Genomic DNA, 26,864 nt, shown 5'->3' on the forward strand with positions numbered 1-26,864 from the left:
GGCATTCCCCAAATTTCCCTTATGCAGTAAATCCAGAGAGATACCTGCAATGAAGTTATCTTCAAACAGGGCAAGAGAGGCATGTGGAGGCCACTGAACTAGCAAGCAGGAAATGCAGAAGAGGAAAATGTCTCTGAAATAATATTTCCCAACCCGAGAGCTGTAAGTTATCTAGGTGTGAGACCCAGACCATTGTGAGTTCTGTGACCCAATCTGAGAAGAAGGGTTGAGAAACACCTCTATTCCCTCTTTCTTTTCTTGTGTGGAAAGTACACTTCCGAGTAATGTGAATTTAAGTCCTTGAGACAAAGAAGCAGCAGGCCTGGCTTTTCAGTTAATGCCCTACTCCCTTGGCTGTTTTGCAGAGGACAGGCACATTTCAATTGTGGCATTTTTTGGCTCACACTCCAATGTAGTTGCTTGACTTCCTAACTCCAATATAACTTGCTCCTTGTTCTTGATCTAAAACAAGAAGAAAGATTTCTCTTTGGAGAAATCAGTGAAGCAACAGGGCATAAGACAAGTGCTGGTGGGACATAAAAAGGCACCAGAAAAATGGTTCTAGTAGTCAACAGGGGAGTCCAAAGGTGTAGACGATAGACAGCATGGATGAAGTAAAAAAGACAGACACTATGCACAGTTCACAAGAAAGAATCAACATAATTCCACAATATTATTTCCTTTATTCATTTAAAATATGTCCTGTTCCATTTTCATGCTAGATCAGTCAGTTTTTGCCAGACCTCTGCTTTCCATGAGGCTGGCTGCTGGTTGGGTCAGTTTATTGTTCACTGAGATATTGGGGTTACCCAGTCAGTGGAAAAATCTGGAAATGGTCCTTTTTTGCACATAAGGAAGAAATACAAATGTTGCTGCTGATTAGTTCAAATTCTGACTGCCCTTTTTTTTTTTTTTTTTACCCAGCCTGATATGTTGAATGTTCTCTGCATGATTCATCCAGAAAAATAGCAATTTAACGTACAAGGGCATGTTGGAGCAGGCACAAACATTTCAGGGAAACACAGATTTAGCAGAGGATTTAAATATCAACATACAGAAAATTATCTGGCTTTGTCTGGATGAAGAATACTTTCACAGCCTAGGATTCTTAAAAGAATAAAAAGGGAGGTAGGCACCCAAATCACACCAAATTTTTTCAAAGATTTCTAAAATCCTATCCTGGAATGTGACTCTCAGACTAGACGAATGGATCAGATCCAAGCATACATAAATGAGCATAGCCTCAGTGTGGAATCACAGAAAAACAGGGAAAGAAAATATCTCATTAAGTCATCTGGTTTATCCCCCTGCCTTGGGCAGGATCATCTATACCTATATCACGTGTGACAGATGTTTGTCTAACGTGTTTTTAAAGACCTCTGAACACAGAAACTCCAATATTTTCATTATCCTCACTGTCAGAAAGCTTTTCCCTACTGTTTAACCTACATCTTTCTTCCTGTAGCGTAAAATCAAAATTTCCTATCAAATAAAATGGGCTTTTAGGAAAGACTGTTTCTGTCCTTTTTACAGTTTTATTTTACCTCCTGCATCCATTAGGATTATCCCTGCATTGCCCAAAGTCTTCTCTTCTAAAAGCTAAACCATGCAACTTGATTAGCGCTTACCTCCTTGGTCCAAGACCTCTAATTATGCTCAGTGCTCCTCCTTGGGCTCTTTCCAACTGGTCCACATCCTCTTGAGCTGCAAGGCCAGAGAAGTCCAGCTGAGGTTTTTCCAATGCTGAAAATAGCAGAAAGATTACTATACACATCAAGCAGGCTACATTCTTCCTCCTGCCTTTTGGTATTCAGCATTGCACTCCATTTTTTTCACAGGAGTATGACTGTTGACTCAATCAACTCCCAGAAGAAAACCTTTCCCATATTGAGTTCCCTCCCTCCTTTTTGTATCCCACTTATCCCAGCTATCCACCTCAAACAGCACTTTTTCTTTGATAGGTCCTTTTACTTGAGATGCTACCTAGAAAATTCCAATTGACTGATTTTTTAAAGTGCATTCATCTCCTTTAGAGCTTGCTCATCTGCCAGTGTGATTCTATTGAAGAGAACAGTTTGGAATTATAGAAATGAACCCTTATGCTTCCAGCTTGTGCAATTTGTTTTAAAAAATGGAACAAAAAAAACTATTAGAGCATAACAATGACCTTAAATGGCGAATATTTTGTATAATCTAACCTCCATTGTTCATTATAAGCATGATTGGATTGTAACATTTCAGAGAAGATCATGTACAACTATTTGGGAAATAAGCATGATGATAAACATGTGTAGTTATTGCTTTTAACTGGCAAAGCTGTTTATCAGCTATAAATACAGAAACTGGTTTTACCTGAAAAAAAATCATGCAATGAAATTCACCTGCCAAATAGTTTGCAAAGAGATATGTTTTCAGTGTGTGCTATGTTTAAGACTGTCATTCACATGACCAGTAATTGTGCTTACAGCAGATGGTATGCCAGTCGTGTATTTACAGTACTCTGTGAAGTGCATGGGGCAGAGAGAGTGGCCCCTCTTAAGGCTGGGAATCTGAGACATGTGGGCTGCACGTCAGCATCAATATCCTGCCCAAATCAGAACAGGCTAACTTGTTACAATTGCAGCAGGTGCTAGCACATATTCAATATTTCCTAGTGCATACAGCTATTTAGACATGTATATGTTTTCTGCTTTATAAATGCAGTGCATTTCCAAAACTTAGTCTGATCAAATATACATGTTATAAAATAAGGCACGTAGAAACTATGTACCGTGAGAAGTTTTTCTGGGAAGACTGGGGAAGGTGTCCTTGTGCTCATACGTAATAAAACCAACCACTTGTTTTTTCTGTTCACTTCATGGTGAACATTTCTGGAGCTGTTGAATGCAAAATTTTTTTTCATTCAGTTTTTATACTGCAAAAAATACAAATCATGATGGAAAACGTTATTAATTTCCTCACGGATATTTCCAGCATACATTCACCACAAGACCACAGACTGACATTGTGAAGGCATTCTGACACCTAGGTCACCAGGAAACCAACAGAAGTTGAACTCAAGCATCCCTGAGACCTAGGGCACACAGCACCTGTCCATGAGAAGCCAGCACCGCCCAAATCTGCCAGACCCACAGGTACCTGCTGCCACTGAGCAGGGGTTGCCCCAACTACACAAAGACTGAACAAGGACTAGGGAGATTCCAATTCCTTCCTGCAAGTCTTCCTATTTTGAATTTGGAGTTTGCCAATATAAAAGTCACGGATAGTGCTAATTGGGATGGCGATGGACTAGCACAGCCTTCCTGCACTGCCCTGAAGAAAGCTGAGCTCTGCCTGCCAGCACATGTGCTGCTCGGTATGCATATGACCCCGGGGATGGTGGCATTGCAGCAGGACCAGGCACAAAGGCTTTGAACACAGCTTGCTAGATACACCTCCCTTCTTGCCATGCGCCAGGCCCCTTGCTAACTGTTGTACACCCCTGTGAGATGGTGCCACTCAGTACCCCATTAAAGATTCAGTAACTACATAAATGAGGGGAAATTTACACTGCCAAACACTGCCGTGCTCCGAGTCATTCTAGCAAGAGATCTCACCATCCTAGCTGCTGCGATTAACCACAGCAACAGAGGCTTGTGAATCCTTTTTTTCTCCCTAAAGTGTGCATGTTTCCTGCCTATGAGAATACCTTCTGAGAATCCAGCTTGTTCCTGAGCTTACAACAACCTGTTACACTCCAGTCAGTTCTGAGTCACCAGGCACAGTTGTTCACCTACTACTTTTCAGTAAACTCCAGCTGACCTTGCACAAAGCTGGGATTTCAGCTCAGTTGTCTCTCCAACACCGAAAATTTAAGCAGGGTTTTCCCAAGCACTTGCAGACACTCCCAGGCCCCTGCCCAGCATTATGTGTCTGGCACTGCTGAAGTCCTTCGCAACACTCTCCAGGCAGGATTAGATAAGATGCAAGATTTTGCCTGCATGAGTCAACCACCTCACAAAGTTTCTTTGTTAGTGACTTTATGACCTTGTCTCTGCTTGAAGGATATACCTATAAAACAATAATGTACATGAGATGGAGCCTAGACCAGTGACCAAAATAAAGTTACAATAGGAAAATCTTTTTTCTCACCAATTCAACCTGTTTACAAGCATCGCTACAACATCCCAAGATGTTGTACCCCATCCCAAGAGTTATACCCCATTACCAGCACAATTCAGCAAACATATGAGTGTTAATCAGGTCAGTTGTGAGCCCAGGCTGTGAAACCCAGAGAGACATCTGCACAATCACTTGTCTCATTTACATCAACAAACACCAACAAAGACTTGCATCCCTTAAGAGAGTTTCTTACCAAGCTGGCAAGGTCACTACCGAGTTGACTGATGAGTTATGATCCAACTGAAAAACTAATCTCTATTCCTTTCCACTCTGCCCTAACACAATTAGGACTGAACACTGAACATCTTCCAAGTCATGCTTCCAAATTATAGTTACCAGCTCTTCTGACTTCTTGGAGACCCATAAAAGCTCAAGAAGACAAAAAACAATTTGAGGGGGATTTTTTTCTATGCATATATTTCAGTAGAACTGTCATCACAGGGAGTTTCAGAAGTTCAGCTACTACAATGATTGCAATCCCTGAAGAAACTCAGTCCTGTACTTCCTTTTTATCTGAATGATTATTTTGAAATTAGAGAAGTCCTTCTGTGTGAGTGTTAAGGCCACCCATTGCAAGAGGAATATGAATAGACACTCCAATTAGTGTCTAGAGATACATCCATACCACACAGGTTCTTATTACTTTACTTGATACATATTACATCCTGCAGCTTCAAAAAGGGCCTGGTAAAATTTTGCAAATTCAGATGGCTTAATTGTATATCTGGCTTTTCAGAAAAGGAATATTCCAGTTCTTGTGGCTCTATTTTTGACTCACAAGAGATGTGCAGAACTCCAAATCTTGATTTTGTTGCTTTTGTTGTACCTATTTTTCTTCCTTTAAGATAAAAATTTCAGTAATTTGCTGCTAAATTACTACAGGTTATTCTGACCAGACTCATTATAGCGTATAACCCATGACAGTGAGGTTGGACTAGATGATCTCTAAGGTCTCTTCCAGCCTATGCCATTCTATGATTCTATAGTAAATGTACGAGCTGGACATTTTTTTTAAGATTTTTTTTTTCTGTTTGCCACCAGGAGGTGCAAATGATCTTTTCACCAGCACCACTTGATCTTCCTTATAATCACCCACTATAGTTCCAAGGGGGAAATGGCTTGCTTTATTCTTTGACTAGCAGTTTTCTCCTTGCTGCTATCCTTTCATCCTGTCTACTTGCTGGCCATGAGGGCTTTCAAAGCCCTTACCAAATGCGATTTGCAGCCTTCTTTTGAATCAGCTTTTGCTGTGCTGCTGTTGCTCCTGGCAGAAATATCTGGTAGTGCTTACACACTGGAAAACTGCATGCACAATACCATGACATTACTACAGCTTATTTCTGTGGGCGCTTTGTTATCAGCCTTTAAACAGCTTGGCAGGGCTGTACAGCCAGTCTGGATGAGAGCTGACTCTGAGCCACACAGTGAAAGCCAAGGACCCACCAAATGCCTGCAATCCACTTCTTAAAGGAGTGAGCAGCCAGGGAATTAAAAGCAGGAAGAAGAGGAAAGAGAGCCCTGTCCTCCTCACCCCAAGCAGAGGTGAGAGCATTAAGGATGGGTGGGGTTTCTGTCCCACCGCAGACATGTTCAGTGTAAATTTAGCCCTCGTGAGAACTGACATCTGAACCAGGCCCAAATCTAAGAGGAGGCATTTCTTCCATGTGGGAGCAGCCAAATTTGTAAGGTATAATCACAGGGTGATGGCAGGCTCTCAAGATTAGGTGGTCTCACTGCACTTCTAGTGAAGATAGAATTTTTAGCAGATTTAGCTAGCTTGCACACTGCTAATTCTAAAATCTGATAGCAGCGGCTCAGATCTCAATCTGGGAAGCTCCCTAGGACGAACATGTTTCCAAAGAGTTTTCTCTCTCTGCACACACACACAAACACCCTATCAGTGGGCAGCACAATGATGTTACAGTATGACTGTACAAGACACTCAGTGCTACTGAAACAGCCAGTTCCAGTACCCTCAGGAAACAGGGCATCTGTAGGCTAACTTGTGCCCCATCCCACCTGAGCAGCCTCCCCTCCAACCTCTTCTGCCCTTTCTCCCCACAAAAGCAGGCAGGGTTACCTGGATAGCCTCTCTGCTTCAGGAGTGACATAGCAGAGTTAAAAACAGGACACACCTCATCTTCTCTCCGTGACCCAGAGAGCACCACACCTTGCTCTCCCTGGAAAAGCTGCTGTGCTTATGCTCCCTTCCTAAGAAAGAGGGGTCACCAGGAGGAGGTCCAAGGTCTTGGGGTCTTACAAACCACATGCTGCAGCCTCTAGGATCAGGTCCTGCTCTCCTCACGGGACCAAATCAGCTGCAGAGCACTCTGTTAGACAGCCCTCCTTCCCATTTACAGACCTCAAAACCCTGTAAGCTGTTTTCAAGTGCTTATTTGCACAATGGCATCTTGCTATACTGTGATACCTTCTTTTGTTATCAGAATGATGGAAGACATGCCCATCAATAAGACATACACTAATGCCTTCAACATCTAAGTGCAAACACACGTAAGGGTTTTACTGGTTTCCAGTGGATCAACCTTTAACATTTTTTTTCAAGCTTTGTCCTTCAGAGCCAAGTATGAGTATTGCAGTAAAACTACTGTGAAGCTTTTGGAAGTTTCAAACATATTTGGAAATTTGGCAAACAATGAGCATGTGGTACAGAAAAAAAAAGATTAGAGAGGTCAGAAGTTTATATGTATTTCTATAGAGGACATAGTATTAGCTTGCATTGAAAAGACTGTGGGGATTTGGTTTGCTGGTGTGTTGTGGGGTTTTTTTTTCCACTTTCTTACTTTTCATAAAATTATTACTCTGGAAGTCAAGTACATGTTTCTCTACAGTTGCCAAGCAAGGCACTTAAAATTTCTCTCTTTCTTTGTGTCTCTGAAAAATATCAAACCAAAAAATCCAGGGAAAGTTCTAAATGTGCAGTAGACTTGACTTGGGTTAAAATGACATTATTAAAGCTAGATTTCCACAGCAATTCAGCAGTCTGCTAGAGGCTATGCCCAGCCTCTACAAACAGCAACATGCCTAGCCTTGTGGTCAGCAATCTGGTCTTAGATTTTGAGCATGGCATGTGATCCATGTCAAAACTTCAGGCTGTGCTCACCATCAGCAAGAGCATATGGATTCAGAGGAAAATCAGAAAACAGCAAGGACAAAGTGAACCTGGTGTATCTAAACAGGTATACCTCCAATACTTTTAACTAGCTCTGTATTAACTGTCCAATGTATCTAAAAACTGATGACTTGCACTTTAGTCTCATCTACTACATGTGCTCTTCCCCTTCTTCTAGCACAAGAGTAATCTGCTGACAGGCTGAAGGACTTGCTTTGCAGAGAACAAGAAATACCCAGGTGACCAAGGAATGGAGGAGCAGGTTCACACAGCTGCCTTTAGAGAAGGCTACAGCAGGCCTCGATGTGGGGAAAGGAAGAACAGCCAGATGGAGAAGAAAACTGAGGTGAACCCAAGGTGAGGTGGAAAATGAAGGTTCATAGTTTGATATTCAGTGGGAGAAAGAAGGAGGGAGAATGAAGAAAAAGAACGAAGAGTGGAGATGAAAATCAAACATCACCCAGGTCCTCCAGACTGTAGCAGATGTGAAAACCATAGAGGGATTGAGCAAGGACGAAAAAGGGATCAAGACACAATAAGGGTGCATGGGGTGCACAGCCCACAGACACGGCAGCACAAGGAATGCCAACTGCCAAGGCCAAGGACAAACTAGAAAATTGCAAACTGACAAAAAGCTTAATTCCCTCCTGATTAACAGGCAGAAGCATTGGCACCAAAGCATGCCTCTCGTTAGCTCTGCAGTTATTTTAGCAGTAAATCTTGGGTTATCAAAAGGAGAATATGACAGCATTGTCAAGTATAAAGAAATCTAAATTCACTTATTTTTCGCTCGCCACCAGACTGCAAGTACAAAATTGCAGGGTTGTTTTTTTTTTTAATGTGACATCTAATGTAAAAAAGGATTATTTTATAGTGCCAAAATTATTTTCTAGTGCTGAGATTATTGTCTAGTGCTCAAATTGGAAGAAATAGAATCTGAAAAACAGTTAATCAGAAGGGCATGTTGTGGTTAGAGGTTCTGGTTCCCTTTTATCCAAGTTTTACAGTCATATTGCAAATCAGGAACAAAAAGAACTGCTTTTGTTATCCAGTGAGCTACATTTTAAGATTGCTAAAATCAAGTGTTTCTTTTCTCATTGAATCCAAGGGTAACTCACATAAGCACATTTGGGTATTTAATTAATATCCACAAGTTGTAGAACACAGGAACACTGCGAGCATCACTAAGTAGCACATAAATCATTTAAAAATGGATGCCCCTTTTCTCCTTTCTTTTGCTTGTTGAAAGAGCTTTGTGGAAGCTCCCTAGTCCAAGACCCCAGAAGCAACACGGTAAGGTGACAAGGACACAGACCTCACCGATTAGGAGCTAGGGCAGGCACAGTAATGGAAGTGCTACAGCTAAAACATCAGTGACCAATTTACATCTGGCCAGACTTCTGCCTGAGAAAGTATGGAAAGAATAATGTGTAGCAAGAACTTTGATGGTCAGTGAGGCTAAATATAGCACAAAAGTATATTCTTTTTTAATCAAGGAATGAAACAATATCAAGATTCATCTTTCTAATACGGGGATAGATCTGCTCATTTACCCACCTGCATGTAATACACCAGGGACCTTGTTTAGCATCTCAGAAGGAAATATGAATTTGTAACAAGAGCGAAGACTAAGCCTCATCTCAATGTAGAAGAAACTGGCCATTTTCACTTGCACTCTAACCCTAAGACAGACCTTTTGCCTGTACCTGAGCAAGCATACCTACCCTAAAGGCTGTGTGCAACCCAGGCAGGAAGAGCTTGCAAGAGAAGCTCTTTTCCACACCAGAATCAAAATAAAACCTTGTAAATCCAGGATACATGTATTCTGGGAGAAGGCAGCAACAACTTCACAGAAGGTACAATTTGAACCACTTGTAACTGTACAGACACAGCTAGAAAATACTTAGAAAAATATTGTGCTGGAAAAAAATATCTAAATGTTTAAAGAAGCTGGCAACCACAATGATGGATGTAGCTTAAAAACCAGAATAGAATACAATAGAGTGCATTTGGCTCTTTTCAAAACAAACAGCATGTTTCTAATCACCAGCATCACAGTCAAGCTAAACATTTCAAACCACACCACCAAAGACAATAAAAGCATGCATGTTGATATTTCCTACCCAACAGGCTGTATTATTGCTTTATGCCCACCTTGTCCATTGTCATACCACCTTTCTTACCACTGTATTTTAAAAAGTACTCAGCAACTCATATTTAGATGACTGCTCAGATTTCCTAATGGATTTTATTCCCAGTAGAGAACTTGGTTAAATAGCCTATTATTCTGGAGTGCTTAACACCAAACAACTGCCTCTGAAATATCATTTTAAGAAATTCAGTTTAATAACTCCGTGCCTAATCAGCTTCCTTAAAGAAGAGACAATTCAGCAGTTTCATGGTATTCCCACCCTTCTTCTCTTTTCTTCAATACAGAGCTGGAGAGGAGCATGATGAATACCAGTGTCTGGCTCTACCATCCCCGTCTGGTTTTCTCATTAAGAAAAACAGAGCAGAGAGGCTGTTAATCTCAGGAGAAGATGAAAGACGAAGTTGCTCCTGTCCAATAGGTTGGCTGGCTGCCTGCAAAAGCTACTAACTCATATAACATTTACATGTTACAATTTTAACAATTTTTGCTTTCAGTATGTAGTTATAAATAATGCCATGTGTAGAGTGAACTTAGAGGAAATTTTGATAGACAGCTGGCAAAACCTTGCCTTGTTGCATCTCATTAGTGAAGGCTATAAAAACAGCAATGAGTGAAAATGAGTCAGATTATAAAATGTATTAGAGCCTGCCATATTTTCAGTGTTCAATGTGATGATTTTTCACTAAAGCCGGGGAGGACTCTGCAGATGAGGCCTCCAGAGGTCAGTCAGAAATGATTCCTGGCTCTTCCCCAAACTCCCTGTGTGATCTTGTCTAAGTGAGTTTATTCTTCCCTACTTCAAATCTGGAAAACTAGTTGGAAAACTCACCCTAAATCTCTCTTGGCAAAACAAAAATATTGCACTTAGGTAGGATTAATCAGCTACGCAAATTCAAAATAGGGGGTGATTAGTCAGGGCTAGACCTGTTATTTTTCATAACAGGTCTTGGAGGTTGTAATGGATCACCAGCTGAGCATGAATCAACCATGTAATCTGTTACGAAAAATGCAAGCAACTCACGGGGACGCAAACAGGAGCAGATCCTACGGGTGACGCCACAGTCCTTTAACTGCTGGTAGTGCCCAGGTGAAGAACAACATCCCACTCTGGAGCATGTCAAAGGAGACAAACCACTTAGAAGACGTCTGAGAAAGACAAGAAAGGCAGACCAGAGGCCCAGAGCAGCCAAAACACAAGAAGCGCTTGAATTAATTGCTGTCATCCAGCCAAAAAGAAAAAGGAGACTGAGGAAGGGAGGACTGAAATAACAGTGTTCAAGGCTGCTCCAAGATGGAGCAAATAATCCTTTTTTCCAATATTTGTGGTGGCAAAGGAAAGAAATAAAGACCTTAAACTGCAATAAGAGAAATTAATGTTAAACATGATGGAAAAAATTTGTTTAACAGGAAGGGCAGTAAAGTATCAGAATAAATTGCCTTGGGAAGCTGTGGAGCATCCATCCTTGGAGGCCTTCAAGAACACGTTAGACAAATATCTTTCAGGAATAACACGAGGACAGTTAATCTTACCTTAGGGCAGCATGGTAAACTCTGATCTTTCAAAATCCTTTCAGCCTGTGGGTCTGTGATAATACCCGTGTGGATGCCGTGTGTTTGTACAGCACCTTGTCCATCAGAGCCCTTTTCTTTCTTCCTGAGAGACAAACAATAATTAGTGACTATCACTAGTTTTATAAACATCATATTTCAAAGCACATGGTTTTATGCCACATACATATTATCTAAACTATAACTTCAATTTCAAATAAATACATGTTCACCAATTTCTCTACCGAATCAGGCTACCTGTTAGGCATAACTATTTGATGATGTCACATTTACAAAAATAATTCACACAGCTTTCACTGATAGTGGGAAGAGGGATCACTACTGGTTTGCAGATAATGACTTCTCCCTTTTCACATGCTCTCCTGTGCTGTATTAAGGGGGAAAAAAAAATAAACCATCTATCTATTCTGTTTCTTAAAAACTTTTTAAAAGGAAGACCTAAAACTTCATCTTTGAATAAGTTTTTGCCTTAATCTCAATTAATATGAAAATAGTAGGACTGTAACTCTGAATTAATTTAACTGTTGTGTCATATAAGATTTATTATATAATGAAAACAGTTAATTCCTAATATATATACATTTCAACTACTATTTAGACTCGTATACGCAGGTAACACTGTCATAAGTACAGGTCACTTCACGAGTTACTGCCAGAAGTTATCATCTCCTCTGTTCAAGGCTGTTAATGATGTATTTTCTCTCTTTGCAGCCTACTTTCACGTGCATGTAGAGAAACACCACTGAAGTGAAGCACAAATGATTCAATAAAACAGAAGAGTAGTTATGTTGCTAATGGAAAAATTCAATGACTGTAAAACTTTCCCCTCACACATATTACTGGTAGTTTCTATTTAGTTCAGTGCTTCATTATTAATTTGACACCAAAGCCCTACTAGGCAATAATAAAATTTAACCAGTGTTTCATATATTATAGTCTCAGATACATCCTTTTGCCTGGCAGCAAAGGATGTGATTCAGTTCAATTCTCATCTTTTAGGATGCTTACTGCACATCAATGACTACCCAATTAATTAAAAATTTTGGAGCCCACCTCTGCTTCAGCATAAATCTGACTTAAGAGAATCAAATTCCATCAGACTTTCTAAGTAGTGTAATTTGACACAGTGATCCACCATCACTTGTTGAAGAACAAAAAGCAAATAGTGTGACAGCAATGCAATTGTTTCCCAGATATTAAGATGGCCCACGTTTCCACACCATGCAGAAAATATTACAACTTCTTCCTTTTTTATTTTTATTAATATGGATATCTTTAATGTTTTAAGGTTTGGCTTCTACATATTTTATTAATTCATCTTTCATTAAAAAAATAACATTTTTCCTTTCCTAAAGGATGCAGAGGTGTCCTTATAAAGCAGCATCTAGTGTCATAAGTACTGTCCACTAAGGCAATAAGGACCCATTGACAGACAGTACTGAAAAGACCAAAGCATTGAAAATTTTTTGATATGCTAAAATTCAGAAGATAAATCACAATTAAATTACGAAGAGGCAAGAACATGGAAAAAACAGGTTAAAGAGTACTTAGGTAAGTTAAACATTTTTAACTCAAGATAAGATATACAAAAACCTGAGGAAGACTTGGGAAATCTCAGAGCCCACTGGTAATAGCTTGTCCATGGAAATCTATGGAGGATTAATAACATACCAGAAAACCACAGAGGAGTGAAAACGGTGCTTATTCTTACAAAGGAGCTACAAACACAGCAGCTGGGAATTTGCAGGTCTGACAGTATACTTCTTTTATCAGAAAAACTCTGGCACATGTAATTAAACAACCTATTTGCAAGTACTGAAAAAACAAAGAGCTCCATGAGTGGCAGTCAGTGTGAACTTATGCTAAGGGCAAATAATGTCAAATTATTCCAGTTCCCATCTATGATACAGGATCAGGCCTTATGGGTTTGCAGAAGAGAATATATTACATAGTTCAATTTTAGTAAAGCTTTTCATATTTTCTTATAATCACAGCAACCATGTCCTAGATTAAAATGTAATAGGCCAGGTACAAAACTGGTAGGAAAAGATATTATTTATCAATTTTTAAAGTAAGTGGAAGCTAGGATTCTGCCAAGGATTGCCACGGGACTTTTACTATGACTATAGGCAATAGTCAGGAGAGTGGAAGAATGAAGTTAGAAACTGATAAAGGACAAGAACATAAGGAGAGGCAACCAAGAAGTTGGAACGCAGACTCTAAAGAATAGAATGTTGTTCCATAAGGACAAGTGCAAGTTGTAAACAGGAATAAACAGCTTTACAAATACCAACCAGGGAACTATGGGCTGGATAAAGGGATGCAGTAATGCTGCCATGGCAGCATCAGCACGTCAACCCTGGAAGAGGCGAATGTCACACCGGGATGTACAGCCTGTGTACAATCTGTTGGGCTCAGGTGGGAAGCACCACTTCCAGCCTGCTCAGACAGAGCTCAGTGCCTAGTTGCAGGGTGCTGCATTTCAGGAAGGAAGAGGAGCTCTTGGAACTCGACGAAAGTTGGATGAAAACCAGGATATAACCTGGACTGCTTAGCCTGTAGATGAGAATGCAGGAGGTAGGCAGAATACTAAATAAAAAGATGTTAGAGAAAGGAAAGGAAATTTATTTTTTAAGACGCATGATGAATAAAAGTAATGAGGATTACATTTCATCACAGAAGACTCAAGAATTAAGAAAATGAAGAAAAAAATTCTCATGTTTTGGATAGTATAAGTCAAGAATGCATCAGACTACAGTGTATTCATCATTGTAAATGTCTAAGCGGGAAAACATCTGTGAGGACTTTCATAAATATGGGATGTCTGGCCTTGCATTGGGGAAGAAGTTACAGGGTCTGTCAAAGTCTCATTTAACCCTATGATTTTCCAGCATTCAAGATTTAATGAAAAAAAAGTAAAAACAAGACAAGACCCTAAAACTCCCAGTTCCATAAATCTCAAGTTACAGGGGATATAATTTTTTTTTTTTTACTCTCAGAGTTAGTTATTTTGTATGGTGCATGTCTACAAGGGAAGATAAAGGAAGAAACAAAAAAACAATAGGACATTTCTTTGTAGAACAGTGACATTTTTTCTGTTACAGTGATAAGACACCACAAAAAGCCTGCAGAAGAATAAAAAGCCCGCACATCAGCCTTCCAGATTCCTGGTGACAATCCTAACAGCTGGACTACCCTTGAAATATGCCGTATCTCAATTTTCCTCCAGAACTGCCTTCTATTCCTTGACTCCACCAGCGTATTTTGGTGGCTGGCTGTAAGCTGGCATGGGGCTTGCTGAGGGGCAACCTAAATCATTTCTGTGAGTGGTGACCTCAACCACTAGGAAGCAAGCAGAAGGTATTGCCAATCCCCTTCAGCCACCTTTTGGGATAAACACAGCTGGAAAAGGCATTTGAAGGCGAATTATTCACCAACAGGGGCATTACTGGATTCCTGAGGTATTCACACTGAGAGCCATGTCCTGGCCAGGAAGCTGGCCTCCGCCCAGATCACGAGCAGGTGGAAAGGAAAGGAAAGGAAAGGAAAGGAAAGGAAAGGAAAGGAAAGGAAAGGAAAGGAAAGGAAAGGAAAGGAAAGGAAAGGAAAGGAAAGGAAAGGAAAGGAAAGGAAAGGAAAAGCAAGGAGAGGAAAGGAAAGGAAAGGAAAGGAAAGGAAAGGAAAGGAAAGGAAAGGAAAGGAAAGGAAAGGAAAGGAAAGGAAAGGAAAGGAAAGGAAAGGAAAGGAAAGGAAAGGAAAGGAAAGGAAAGGAAAGGAAAGGAAAGGAAAGGAAAGGAAAGGAAAGGAAAGGAAAGGAAAGGAAAGGAAAGGAAAGGAAAGGAAAGGAAAGGAAAGGAAAGGAAAGGAAAGGAAAGGAAAGGAAAGGAAAGGAAAGGAAAGGAAAGGAAAGGAAAGGAAAGGAAAGGAAAGGAAAGGAAAGGAAAGGAAAGGAAAGAAAAGAAAGAAAAGAAAGAAAAAGAAAAAAAAGAAAAAAAAGAAAAAAAGAAAGAAAGAAGCCCAGCAACAAAAACAAAGCAGGAAGGCAATCCTGAAAGACAAGAGACACAAGGAGAGAGCTAGACAGACAAGAACGGCAAGCCAAGGGAGGTAAGGCAGCAAGGTAATGCAAAGTGGAAAGTCAATGGGAAGACAAACAACATGTTTTTACTAAAGCTGTTAATTCACTCTTCACGTCTCTCACTCAAATCATCCATCACAACATAAACTAAATAATGCTCAGAGAGCAGCTGCCAGCCTGCCACTGTAAATGAACCTTCTGTATGTGGAGCCCTGCTCCGGCAAGCTGGCGTCCTAAGAGGAAAAAACCTCAGCTGCAAAAATAAACAAATCAGGTACCACAACCCTCCTCCCTACATTTTTTTTCCAAAGAATGTGTGCTACTAAGTTTTAACCCCTTCTTTCTTGTTAACTAACCTCAGTATTTTTTCTTTGCTTAAAACCCATGCCACCACATCATCCCGCAGCATTTAAATGGTTAGTGTGTTTTACTGAATGGTGCAAAGCTTTACCCAGCACCAACTCTGGGCTCATGTAAAATGATTAAACTTCTGGGAGCTGGATATTGCTAAAAGGATGAAATCTGGACACCACTCAAGTCAGATAATAAAATAGATAACATGGCATCTAATTACATCTATAATTGGGAGGTTACTTTTCCTACCTCTGAAAATCCTAACGCAGGTTGTTAACAAAGAGCACACTGGATCTAAATTCACTTGCAAACTCCAGTAACTTTTCCGAGACTAACCTAGCACTGGGGCTTTCCATTCCTGTTGTGTCACACAGCTTGCTTTGGCTAGTCTTAGTTCCACAGGCTTAAGCAGAAATAAGATTTTCCTGGTGTAGTTTTGTTTGTTTTGCTTTTCCTGCAGGTGATTATCTTTGTAACTGCTTGCGTTATGGATTAAAAAATCACCTGCAGGTAGGCTGAAGTAAGTACATTCTGCTGAATGTTTATTAAAGCAGTAGTTGCTTTCATTTCCCAAAATACACAGTGCGCACACCATCCTCTGTATAAAATACAGTGTATAAAACCCAGTACTTTACAAACAGATATAGCATTTAGGATGCTTGAGAAGCTGCATTTATATAAATGATCCGTTTATCTGATTAAACATTGACTTTAGGCAGGAACAAGTACCTAGCCATGAACTTGCCATGTTCAAGGGAAACACTCATCATTTTTCTCAGATCTTACTACATTGTTCCTTCTAAAACATGGACTGAAGAACTTCAGGGGTGAATGTCTTCTTCTGTGTATTGGTTTAAACTCTTTTGATTGATGAAACTCACCCAGAGCACTCCATTTCCTTCTGAGTGATTCTACATCTCAGAGAGCCTCTTCTATTGCTGCAGCCCAGTGCCCCACCAGTGGGGCTTACAGAGGAATCCAAAATGCTTTGAGTCCATTTAGACTTATATTTCCACAAAATCCTACGCTGATTAAATACACCACAATGGCCAGGTACTAAACAGAGTCCACTATGTTCTCCTTGTCTGACTCTGCTTCTCCTAAAGCTGAATGATGCAGTTTTGTATGTCTAGCTCCTTTGTTCAATCAGTGGCAATGCAATTTCTAATGCCTATGTTTGGTTTTGACAATATACCAGGGTCATGGTGATACCATACTGTACCACACAGAAGATATCACATAGTAAAGGAAGAAAAGCTCTTAAGCACATGACCGAGCAAGAATTAGCTGAAAAAACATGTGCATGTGGACATATTTCTCCTAACTAGAATATTAGATTATTCTTGGAAATTACTTCTAATGCTTTCCAAATGCAGCAAAAGTCTTGAGCCCATAGCAGCATACCTCTGTCACCATCAGGTGAGAAACCAGGAGTGGAAAAACAACACATACCTACACCATGTTCTCCTATGTCTTGGAAAGCTGCGGTGAAGTGTATCTTCCTCCTCCCATCACCCCAAGAGGGAAAAAAGCATTCATCGCACAGTCTTCTGGAGCTGGGACGTGTGCCCATAATGGACATCACCAGTTTTGCAAGCTCCAGCTTTGCAACTCCTGCTCTTAAGCTGCCATCTCTGCTTTAGGAACTCCTTCCTTAAGGAAAAAAAAATAAATCATTACTTATTTTGCTTTGTGTGACTACTGTTCTTTCATTAGCTTGCCTGTTACTAAAACTCCAATATTTACTATGTGTAGACTTACCTTAAAACAGATTCTTCATGCAATTATTTTAATCACTGGAGCACTCATGGGCCAACATGGCTGGTCATAGAGAAATACCCCTCCTAGAAAACGGAAGGAGGGAGAAAGAGACATAGTTACTGAGAGCCAAGAATTTCTACATATCTCTCATATTTCTACATTTTTTTAAAATGCTTTAGGCTCATAGGAGTCTTGAACAGATAGAAACATGCAAGCTCTTGGCTTCACAACAGTATCCCCTCCAGAGATTCACTCACATGGTGTGTATGTAAATGCAACAGGTACAAAGGTAGTTACTATTTAAGGAAGAAGATGAGAAGTGATGAATACAGTGATATATAAGCTAAATGGCGCATTTAGAAACCACTCAAACCAGGCATATTCATTAAATGCAACTCCACTGTCCATTAGAAATACTGAAGTCTCAATCAAGTGATTTTAAGTGGTTTAGAAACTGGTAGTTGTAAATGTCTGAAACAACTGGCTTCACTGTATAGTTCTCAAAACACGGTGTGGTTATGGTCAATAAAGAGCTGCAATTTGCATTACAAAACACCCAGTGTCAACTCAGGGTGAGCTGCTAAATGGAGAGGAGAGCACTTGTGCCAAGAGACAAACAAGAGATTGCCTTCCTTTGTTTCAGCTGTTACTGTACTATTTGGAGACCCTTGTATCCTGACAACACACAGGAGTTGCTGTTCCGGCGGTCATTCTCTAGGGAAGGACTTATCCACCAGCCACTGGAGAGGGCTGGGGACTATGCTCTGGTCCTTGCTTGCTGTTCCACACATGCTGGGGAGGAACAATCCCTAAACCCCTGCTTGTGGTGCAGCCAGCTCTCCCCTCATCTGGAGCTGCCATTCACAACATCCTTGATTGCAGCTGGCTTCCCAAGTGTCTCGAAAATTACTCAAAATTAAATTAAACTGTAAAGCTTGTACAAAAAATTATGATTTGATTTGCCAAATTAGTCTTTCTAATGAGCCAATTAAGTTCCTTGCTAGCACAAATTCTTGCAGAGCCAAGAATTGCTGCTTCCCAAAATAGGGTTAGGAAAAATTGGAACCAATCTTGGTTTTTGGAAGTGAACATGGCAGGCGAGGCCTCGCCATCATTATTCTAAAAATGCAGTCTGTACATAGGCAGCTACCCAAGGCATTTTCTCCCAGAAGAAATACCAATGTTTGGTTTGGAATCAATTTCACAACGTGCTTGTGAATGAAGACCATACATCGATGCCAACACATATCATGAATTCATCTCTGTGTGCTATTAGAAGAGCAGGATATAATTTTACATAAAAGGTGTCTACATCTGGTCCTGTTCATATGCTCCTTCCCCCTTTCCCATTCAAAATAAAAATAGCAACATAGGAAAAATTTGGGAAGCTTTCAAGAATTGCTGTGAATTACACGAGAAGCAAAGTTTCTGTAAGTCTGGAGATTTGCCATGGACATCTGCACACCGATTTCAGAGAATCTGTCCTGGTGGCATTGCAATTTGCCAACTTGTTGCACACAGCAATTGAGAGCCTGCCTTGTTTTTAGGAACAGACCCATGGCCCCCTTTATATCTGATGAGGACAAAACCTCCCAGGGACAATGTGGAGATGCCCTCTGAGGGGTGTAAAGAGCTGTGTGCTTTCCAAAATTCCTCTGAGAGAAGAACTGCTTTAGGACAGGCAGAGCAGAGAACTGCTAAAGTCATCTAGCCCTCTCCCAGCGGAGGGCAACACTTGTCTAACAACTGCCTTGGCACAACTCGGCATGAGGCTGACCACAGCTAACTCCTTGAAGAGAAATAAACTTTAATACCAGGTTCTTGATAGTTTGCAAAAATTGTCCTCTGTCTGGAGATTGTAAAGGGAAATAATTACCTACAAGACAAAAATAAACAGTTACTCTCCTTGGAATATGTACATGTGCAAATGTGGAATATATACATGTGCAAAGATACCCGGTAAGTACTAACAGTGTTTTAGCCAAATTACTAATCCAGTGTTTCTATTGCATTTACAAAGTGACTCTTCCCTACCTCTAAACAAAAAGCATTGCTTCTGCCTCTATTTCCTTCAAATTACTAGCATTTTTCTGCGACTGGTCTTACAACGTCATTGCACACCTACACTCAGTGACAAAACATAAGAGAATCTATCTGATATTAAAATAAACTAAATGCATATCAGGATTTTCTCTGGAATTCTGTATTCTTCTATTTAGTTCTAATTCTCATTTTTTCAACTACTTTTAGTTTGTAAGGCCATACGTAGCTTAAATCATTTGACTGAATTTTCAGCTACTGTTTCCTGATGTCATAAATGTTTACCCTGAATGCAAATGCTCCTTATCCCTCCCCCAAAACACCGGTGTAGCTATCCCCGGGGGATTGTTAGAATACTCTAAGCACCTTTTCACTTTGAGGAATTTTATGGATTGTCCCCCCACCTCCAGTGAACTACTCAAAAAAAATATTCTAGCACTTCTTCTTAAAAATAAAGCTACTGTAAAATTTATTTTTAAGTACGTGTTTTATACTAGCAAATACGATACTGCAAAAACAAAATGCAAGGTATTCCTACTTTATCCCTTCAGTTGAGTTACTCCTGATTTACACTGTACTGTGTGGCCAACATCAAAATCTGCCCCAACAAGCCTTTAGCCCCTTCAAATTTTGTCTTTTCAGGACCAGCTAGAAAAATATACTTCCTTAAAAATGTATTGAAGCACTCCAGTACTTAGTGCTGGCTTGACACAAAGCCAAACAGCAACCTTTTCTTCTATTTCTGTTGTACAAGAGTGATATTCTTTTTCCTAACCAACAATTTTACAAGCACTCATCACTGAAGAGTTCTCTAGAGACACTACTCACACTTAGCACAGGGTTCGGGCCAGTCCATTCCAGGAGCTGAATTTTGCAGGAGTGTGAGCTTAGCAGAAGCCGTCCATTTACGTAGTTTGCTGTTAGCAGAAAAAAAAAAAGAAAGAGGAAAAAAAAAAAGTAAAAGCCAAGCTATATTACTATCAGTATGACAGTAGGAAAAATATCCATGGCACAATAATATAAGCAACCAGCATTTCTTCATTCATTCTGTTGAATGGCAGTAGATACTTGCCTGTGACAGCACAGCTTTTCAGAAACCTGAATTTGACCTAAGCAGTCATAAAAAATGGCCTATTGCCACCATTTTTATTTGTATGCAGGGACAGATTTTAGCTAAAATATACTGCTGTAACCTCATTGCCTTCAAGGACCTATGCTTACAGGCATGTACTAAGAATGTGACCCAAAGTTTGTTTTTCAGACCACAAAAGTCATACTGCACGACCTACCCGTGTATTTTAGTCAAGCTGCCCAACGGAGACTCCCTTTGCTTTAATGCACATATTTCCATGTTTCCCACAGATCTGCTACTTTTTCAGGCTCTCACCAAACCTCAAGTGCATCTGACTTCCAAACATCTCCTGACTTAGTTGAGCTTGTTCCCATTACTTCATTTTTTCTTTTGCACATACATCAACTAATGTTAAACAATGAAGACAACCAAAGCAGAGAGTTTTGCTCACAGGTTATTAAATGACCATTAATCTTTTCCTTTCGTTTTGAAGTTCTCCAAATAGCGATGGAGTTGGCTTAAGCCTGGACATTACACAGTTAGAAATACAGATGTGAAAGCTGGAACAGAGAGCATGGCCAAAGTGGTAACCAAGCTGGTGTAGCAAATGAACAGACGTGTTTGCATAATATCATGGCAGTGTTCTGAAAGGCAAAACTATATAATTTGCCAGAGTAAACAGATGGTTTCACAGCATGTGAGAATATATTTCTTTTGCACAAATTCATCTGAAGGAATGTAAAATAATGAGCTCATGGTTACAGAAGAGCTGATGAATGAAAGGTAAACAATGACGAGGAAAATGTTGTTAGTCATCTTTAATTTATTTCACTGGGCCTGATATTGTTGTTACCTAAATCAATGACAAAACTACCCGTAACTGTAGGCAAAAGAGTCTTGAATCCATTGTATGTGTCTGCTTATGTTGTGGCAAGCTTCTAGGCGCACCTGCCAACATGTGCTTTCAAGCACTTGAGCAACTCTTACAGAATTAGTGCAGTTCGTAAGAAATAAAGTGATGGGTTTGAAGAAATAACACATGCAAAGAAAAGGTGGAATTATTTGAAATGTCGAAATATGGTATAATAATATTTTAAATGTTAAAAAATGCTGTAAGCCCACCTACGATATACGATGTCCCGTTCCTATGTTTCACTTCATTTGTTTACATATCTCTGCTGCAAGCTGCTGAACAGGAATAGCTGCATTTTGGTAATGGATGTGTGAGCCCACAAACATAAATTGGGGAATTTAAGCTGAGAGAAAGGGATAGGGTAGATGTTATGAAGAGAAAGAACAAGAGGGCTTTAAAGATCTCACGTGAGGAATAATGCTTGGCTCCACTGAAGACTATTGGAGTTTAATCAATTATTTCAGCAGTAGCAGTATGGCAATCACAGCTGAAGTGCACTTAGATTTTGTGCAACAAATTTCAAATCGATGTCGGGTATCATTAGTCCACATACAGCTAATGAACAGCATTTTCTTGAAAACTTTAAGTTCATTATCAAATTGCCTAGGTCATCAAATTATAAAGCCTGTTCCCCTAAAAAAAGAGTAGGCAAATCATCATCTTAACAATCTCTTGAGCAATTCATTAGCTATAGTACGCCCAGTAGAAAGCTGACTGGAAATAATGAATTCTGTGATAGAAACAAATAAAATAATTTTCTCCCTCCTTCATTAAAGAATTCAATGACCATTCCAGAAGCAAACTGCTGTGATCGAGTAGTTATCTCTTCAGATTGTTACCACAAGACCAACGAGATAATAACACAACAGTTAATTCTTCTACATATATATTTGTGTGGTTCAAGAATGGAATAGAAAATAATGCAGAGGACCTAAAAATACGGTGCAAGAGTCAGGTCAGATAGATCTAAAGATTATTAAGCCCCTTTTTACTACAAAATACAAAAATTCTCTATATTCTTTACAGGCAGTGGTCACAGAAGGTCTGGATATAATAACAGTTTCAATGACACATAGCTGCTGGTCATAGACAATGACATAACACCTTTCCCTTCAACTGTGTAACACCTGTGGACAATGTACTTTTTCTTTAAACAGGCTTCATTCAAAAACCTATCCATGAAGACACCCTTCAGAAGTTATATATCTGATCTCATGGATAAAGAATGAATATTCTTTTAATTTTTCAAAGAAGGAACAATTAAAATACTGAGATTTATTCCCTGCAAAGGCATTTACCCCTCAAAATACTGGGAAATGTTAAAACTTTTTCTTCAGGCTTTCTTTCATTGAATTTTCTCAGCATCTCATGAAGTCCACCTGAATCCCACTTCTGTGCTTTCGTGCCAGGCTTTTCCATGGACTACACTTTGTGATAGGATTTCTGTGATGCAAACTGTTGCGTGCCCATCATCTGGCATGAAAGATGTGGCTCTTCCAGTGAACCCAGGCCCTGCAGCAGGAGTGAAATAAGGCACTGTGAAGGTATCCTAACAACGGAGATCAACACACATTAATAAGAAGCAGATCTAAAAGGAAAAGAATTGGCTCAGTTTTACAAACTGATGTTTTTGGAGCTAGCTTGACAAAGTGTTTTCTTCTCAGTTGCCATTTCTTTTCCAGTAGCATATCCAAAACTTTAGCAAAATAGTTTTTCAAAGACCTCGTTTCATTTTCCATGAGATGACAGAGCAATAGCCCTCCAGCTCACATAAAAGGGCAGTGTCTGTCCCACTTGAAAATTCATCTTGAGGGCTCCTCCAAGCACAGAATGCATCTGACATGGAGCTGTCAGCTTTTGTTGGGGAGGATGAGACAAGCTATGGCAGTTTTTAGAGAGCAGACAGAAAAGGAAGAGGGCAGGATGTGGTGGTGGTTAATCAGTAGGTGGCACTTTTCTCCATGAGGTTCCAGTCTGGCAAGAAGCCTCAGTCAGTCAGACCCCAGACAACGGATATATTGTCCAAAGGTTCAGAAATGAAAAAACGCTGGTTCTTTTTTTTCTCCTTTTTTTCTGATGCTTTTCACTTGCAGAAGATAAACATGAGGTAGATTTCTGTTGAACTAAAATAGAGAGGTGAGGAGTCCATCTGCCCGGAGCTGGCTGCAGGACGGACCCTGCCACTACTGATTTACTGTGGTCAAAGAATAGAGCCCTGTTTCTCGCTGCAGCAGGAGGTGCCGGCTGCTGCTGAAGGTTGGTAAATACTGCAGTGAAGCTTTGCCTTTGGTGTTTCGACCAAATTTAAATCTGGTCAGCGTCACTCTGCCATCCAAAAGTATCAGGGTTTAATTAGGCTGATGTGGTCTTCTCTGTGTGTTTCGTACACACTTCTTCTGTCAACTGCAATTTCCGTGAGAGTGGCTGCTTTCCAGGAATGGAGAAATTGATTTCTGTATGCAATTAGAAGAGAGAAAGAAGGAGAGAGAAAAAATCCAACTGAGTTCATGGTTAATCTGACACTGTTGTTAGAAACTCAGAGAGGACTCGGTACAAAACTGTGGCCTCCTCGAAACAGTTGATGAGGAATCAGACAACACAATAGTTAGCTTGCTTTAAGAGAAATTTCTCCAAAGGATTAATTATGGACCCAAAAAATACTAACAAAACAAAAAAACATGTGGAAGGCATCAAGCCTAAATTTTCAACATGAGAAACACTAATAGATCTTTTCTATAGCCAGGCACAACCCCTGTAACTCTACAAATTAGACTGAGCCCCTGGGAAGTATGTGCCTGCAGCTGCTGCACAGATGTGCAGATAGAAAATGAAGCAGATTCTTCCAAATTACACTAGATGGTTCTGAAGCTAATAAAATTACCACTGATCCAGCGTTAATTGACAACTTTCCTTATAAAAAAGTCATATATTTCATCTTACAGCAAAACACATTCAAAGCTGAAAATTATCCTCTCATGAATGAGCAACACATTTAATTCCTCTTGTAAATATTGATTGATTGTTACGTGTCTCTCTTTTGGAATAAAGAAACTTGTCCTTAATGCCTATTTGGGAATAAGAGCTCTTCCTGAGGAAGCTGGCTAGTATTTGCCAAGACAGACAAATGCACAGACTCTCCCGCAAGTATTTATCCACCATTTAAACACAAACTTCATTTCTGCTTGTGAAAGATGAAGGAACAGCCCCAGACAACCTGTATCGTTGGCTGATTGTCAAGATGAGCTAAGACCCAAGTTGCATATACTGCCTTCCTGCCTTGCTATCTCATGTGCACATTCTTATCTGCTTTTCCTACAGTCTCTGACATTTAACAATATGATTTTTAGAGACACATGAGCTTGACAAATTAAGAACCTTTTGTGTATAAGCCACAGGTGTTCAGGCACTGAACTGTCCTTCAATGACCTTTACAGAACCCCCAATTAACAGTAACAGCATACCAAATGCTTCACAATACCACTCTTATATGAGACAGTATTCATTCATAACTAGATTCCAAATGACCAAAGTGGAAAGAATTTCCCTGCATTTGGGGAGGGAGAATCAAAAATAAACAATGTGATGATGGATATAGAGGGTAAGGCAGGAAGGGACAAAAGCCAGAGCAACCAGAAAGAAAACGGAAGACAAAGACTAAAAACGAAGGAAAGCGGATGAGAGCTCAGAGGGAATGTCACTGATGTGATGAGTTCACAGGCAAGTGGCAGGGCCAAGAGATCTTTTATCCATTGGAAAATACAAGGAAATAGGGAGGTCAGAAGCAGAGGAATTGCTTTAGCAAGCATTTTTCCCTCCCACTCTCACCTTACTGCAGAACTGAAATTCATTTTAAGCAGAAAAGTTTTTTTATTTGCTCTTCTTGGAACCTGATCAAAGTGTTACCTCCTTAGTCAATATATTTCTTAAAGTCCCCAAAATGTGCCTAAAATATTCCCCGTTGCTATAACTCTAATGGCGTACAATCACTTCAAGCTGTGGTCTCCTCAGTTAGGATAAACAATGTTGTGCCAACGTCTGGCTGATGAAAACTTCCAGAAACATACCAGGAGCTTAAAAGGGAGACATTGTAATTTTATAGAGGGCACTCCTCCCTGTGAATTACTGTTCTGTTAGCATCCCACCATGCCATTAGGAGACACCACTCCAGTACTAGCGGTAGCTGTCCCAGGGCTTGTTCACAATGAAGTATATTTGCTAAGGCATCACCACACCAATGTAACTGCTCCCTTTCTATTCTCCAACTACTATAAATCTTTCAAAGCACTGCATTACCCACCACAAAAGTCCCAGAGACCCCTGCAATCTTCCATAGAAATGAGCAGTTTAACAAGAGCACCCTTGACCAGTATAGACATTGCTAGCATGTTTCTTAAGCTAAATTCTTTCTACATAGTTTCCTGGGACTGCAGGGCATTTTCATCCACTTCAGGCCAGAGCTACTTATGTGGTCACTTGCCACCTTCCACTCTCAGAGACTGGTGGCTAGAAAGACTTGCCCATAACACTCTGTTTTTAATGCTCTTTTCCCGATAAATATGTGGTCATATTTTTAAGGCTGTTTTTCTTTAGCAATTTGAAACATTGCAGTCTCTGATACCTAACTTCTGGGAAAGGCACTCGTGGCTGACGCCCAAAGCAGCATTCAGGGCAGCATCACAGGAGATGATCGCAATGCTAGTCCCCGCCTCGCAGATGACCCCAGCACGTGGCTGATTCTGTGCATCCTCCCCCAGATATGCAGGTCAGGATGAACCTCCTGTCATACCTCTTAGCACACACTGAAGGAAGAGACACTGGTCTGGCTGCTGGTCCCACTTCCACCCCTTGAGGACCACGCTCAGTAGGGAGACATAGGCATCGATGTGATGCCAGAACATGAAGAGTAGCTGCTACTTCTGCACATCCCATTCAAGAGGTGAAGGAAGGAAGGTACAGCTTCCCTAGCTGACTTTTGGCGCTTTTTGGCTGTTTCTTTACATGAGAATAACTGGAAGGCTAGATGAACCACAGAATTGGAAATAAGAGATAATATACTTTCAACAGTGCATATGCTTCTGATCAAGCTTGCCTGGACAGCAGTCCAGGGCTGTCATTGTTGCAGGATGAGGCAGCTAATGGCCCCAGCCAAGTCAGGACTGTACTGCATCAAGTGCTGTACTGTAAAACAGTAAGTAAAACTGTTTGTCCTTAAAAGCTTGTATGGGAGACAGGCAGTGGAAGGAAGGAAACGAGATCTGTTTTGCCATGGAAATTGATGCACCGGGATGTTTGTGCAGGGTCACATAGGAAATCTGTTGCAAAGCCAGAATTTGAACCTACATCTTCTGCATGCGACTCCAGCACTAGCGCAACAGGTCCTTCCTTCCTCTCAAATGTTTGTTATCTGACTTCTAGTCGAGGGCTTGAACCCAAGAACATCACATGGAAAACAAGCCTTAAACAGTTACATTGGGAAAGCAATCCCATCAGCAATCAGTGGTCAAAAATTCCAACTACACCTGCAGATCAGAAGAGAGCAGTTGTTCCAGCTCTAAGGCTCCATATCACATGTTCTAGAAGGCATCTTTCTGAGCCAAGTCTGAAAGCCACTCACGAGGCAAAACTGCAAAGCTT

At 40.3% G+C, this 26,864-nt stretch overlaps 1 protein-coding gene across 1 annotated transcript in view; it reads right to left on the reverse strand.

Moving 5' to 3' along the window:
- Positions 1 to 1,628: 1,628 nt before the first annotated feature.
- CCDC34 (coiled-coil domain containing 34) overlaps positions 1,629 to 26,864 on the reverse strand; it is a gene marked incomplete at its 3' end in the record, with an annotated part of 67,096 nt that continues 41,860 nt past the window's right edge. The window contains exons 7-9 of the mRNA XM_009874953.1: positions 10,974 to 11,097; positions 1,878 to 1,983; positions 1,629 to 1,743 (exon numbers count right to left, since the gene is read on the reverse strand). Coding sequence (XP_009873255.1) covers positions 1,629 to 1,743; positions 1,878 to 1,983; positions 10,974 to 11,097 — 345 coding nt within the window. The remainder of the gene's footprint in view (positions 1,744 to 1,877; positions 1,984 to 10,973; positions 11,098 to 26,864) is intronic.

This window comes from Apaloderma vittatum, unplaced genomic scaffold, assembly GCF_000703405.1.
Source record: "Apaloderma vittatum isolate BGI_N311 unplaced genomic scaffold, ASM70340v1 scaffold5778, whole genome shotgun sequence".
Lineage (NCBI taxonomy): Eukaryota > Metazoa > Chordata > Aves > Trogoniformes > Trogonidae > Apaloderma > Apaloderma vittatum.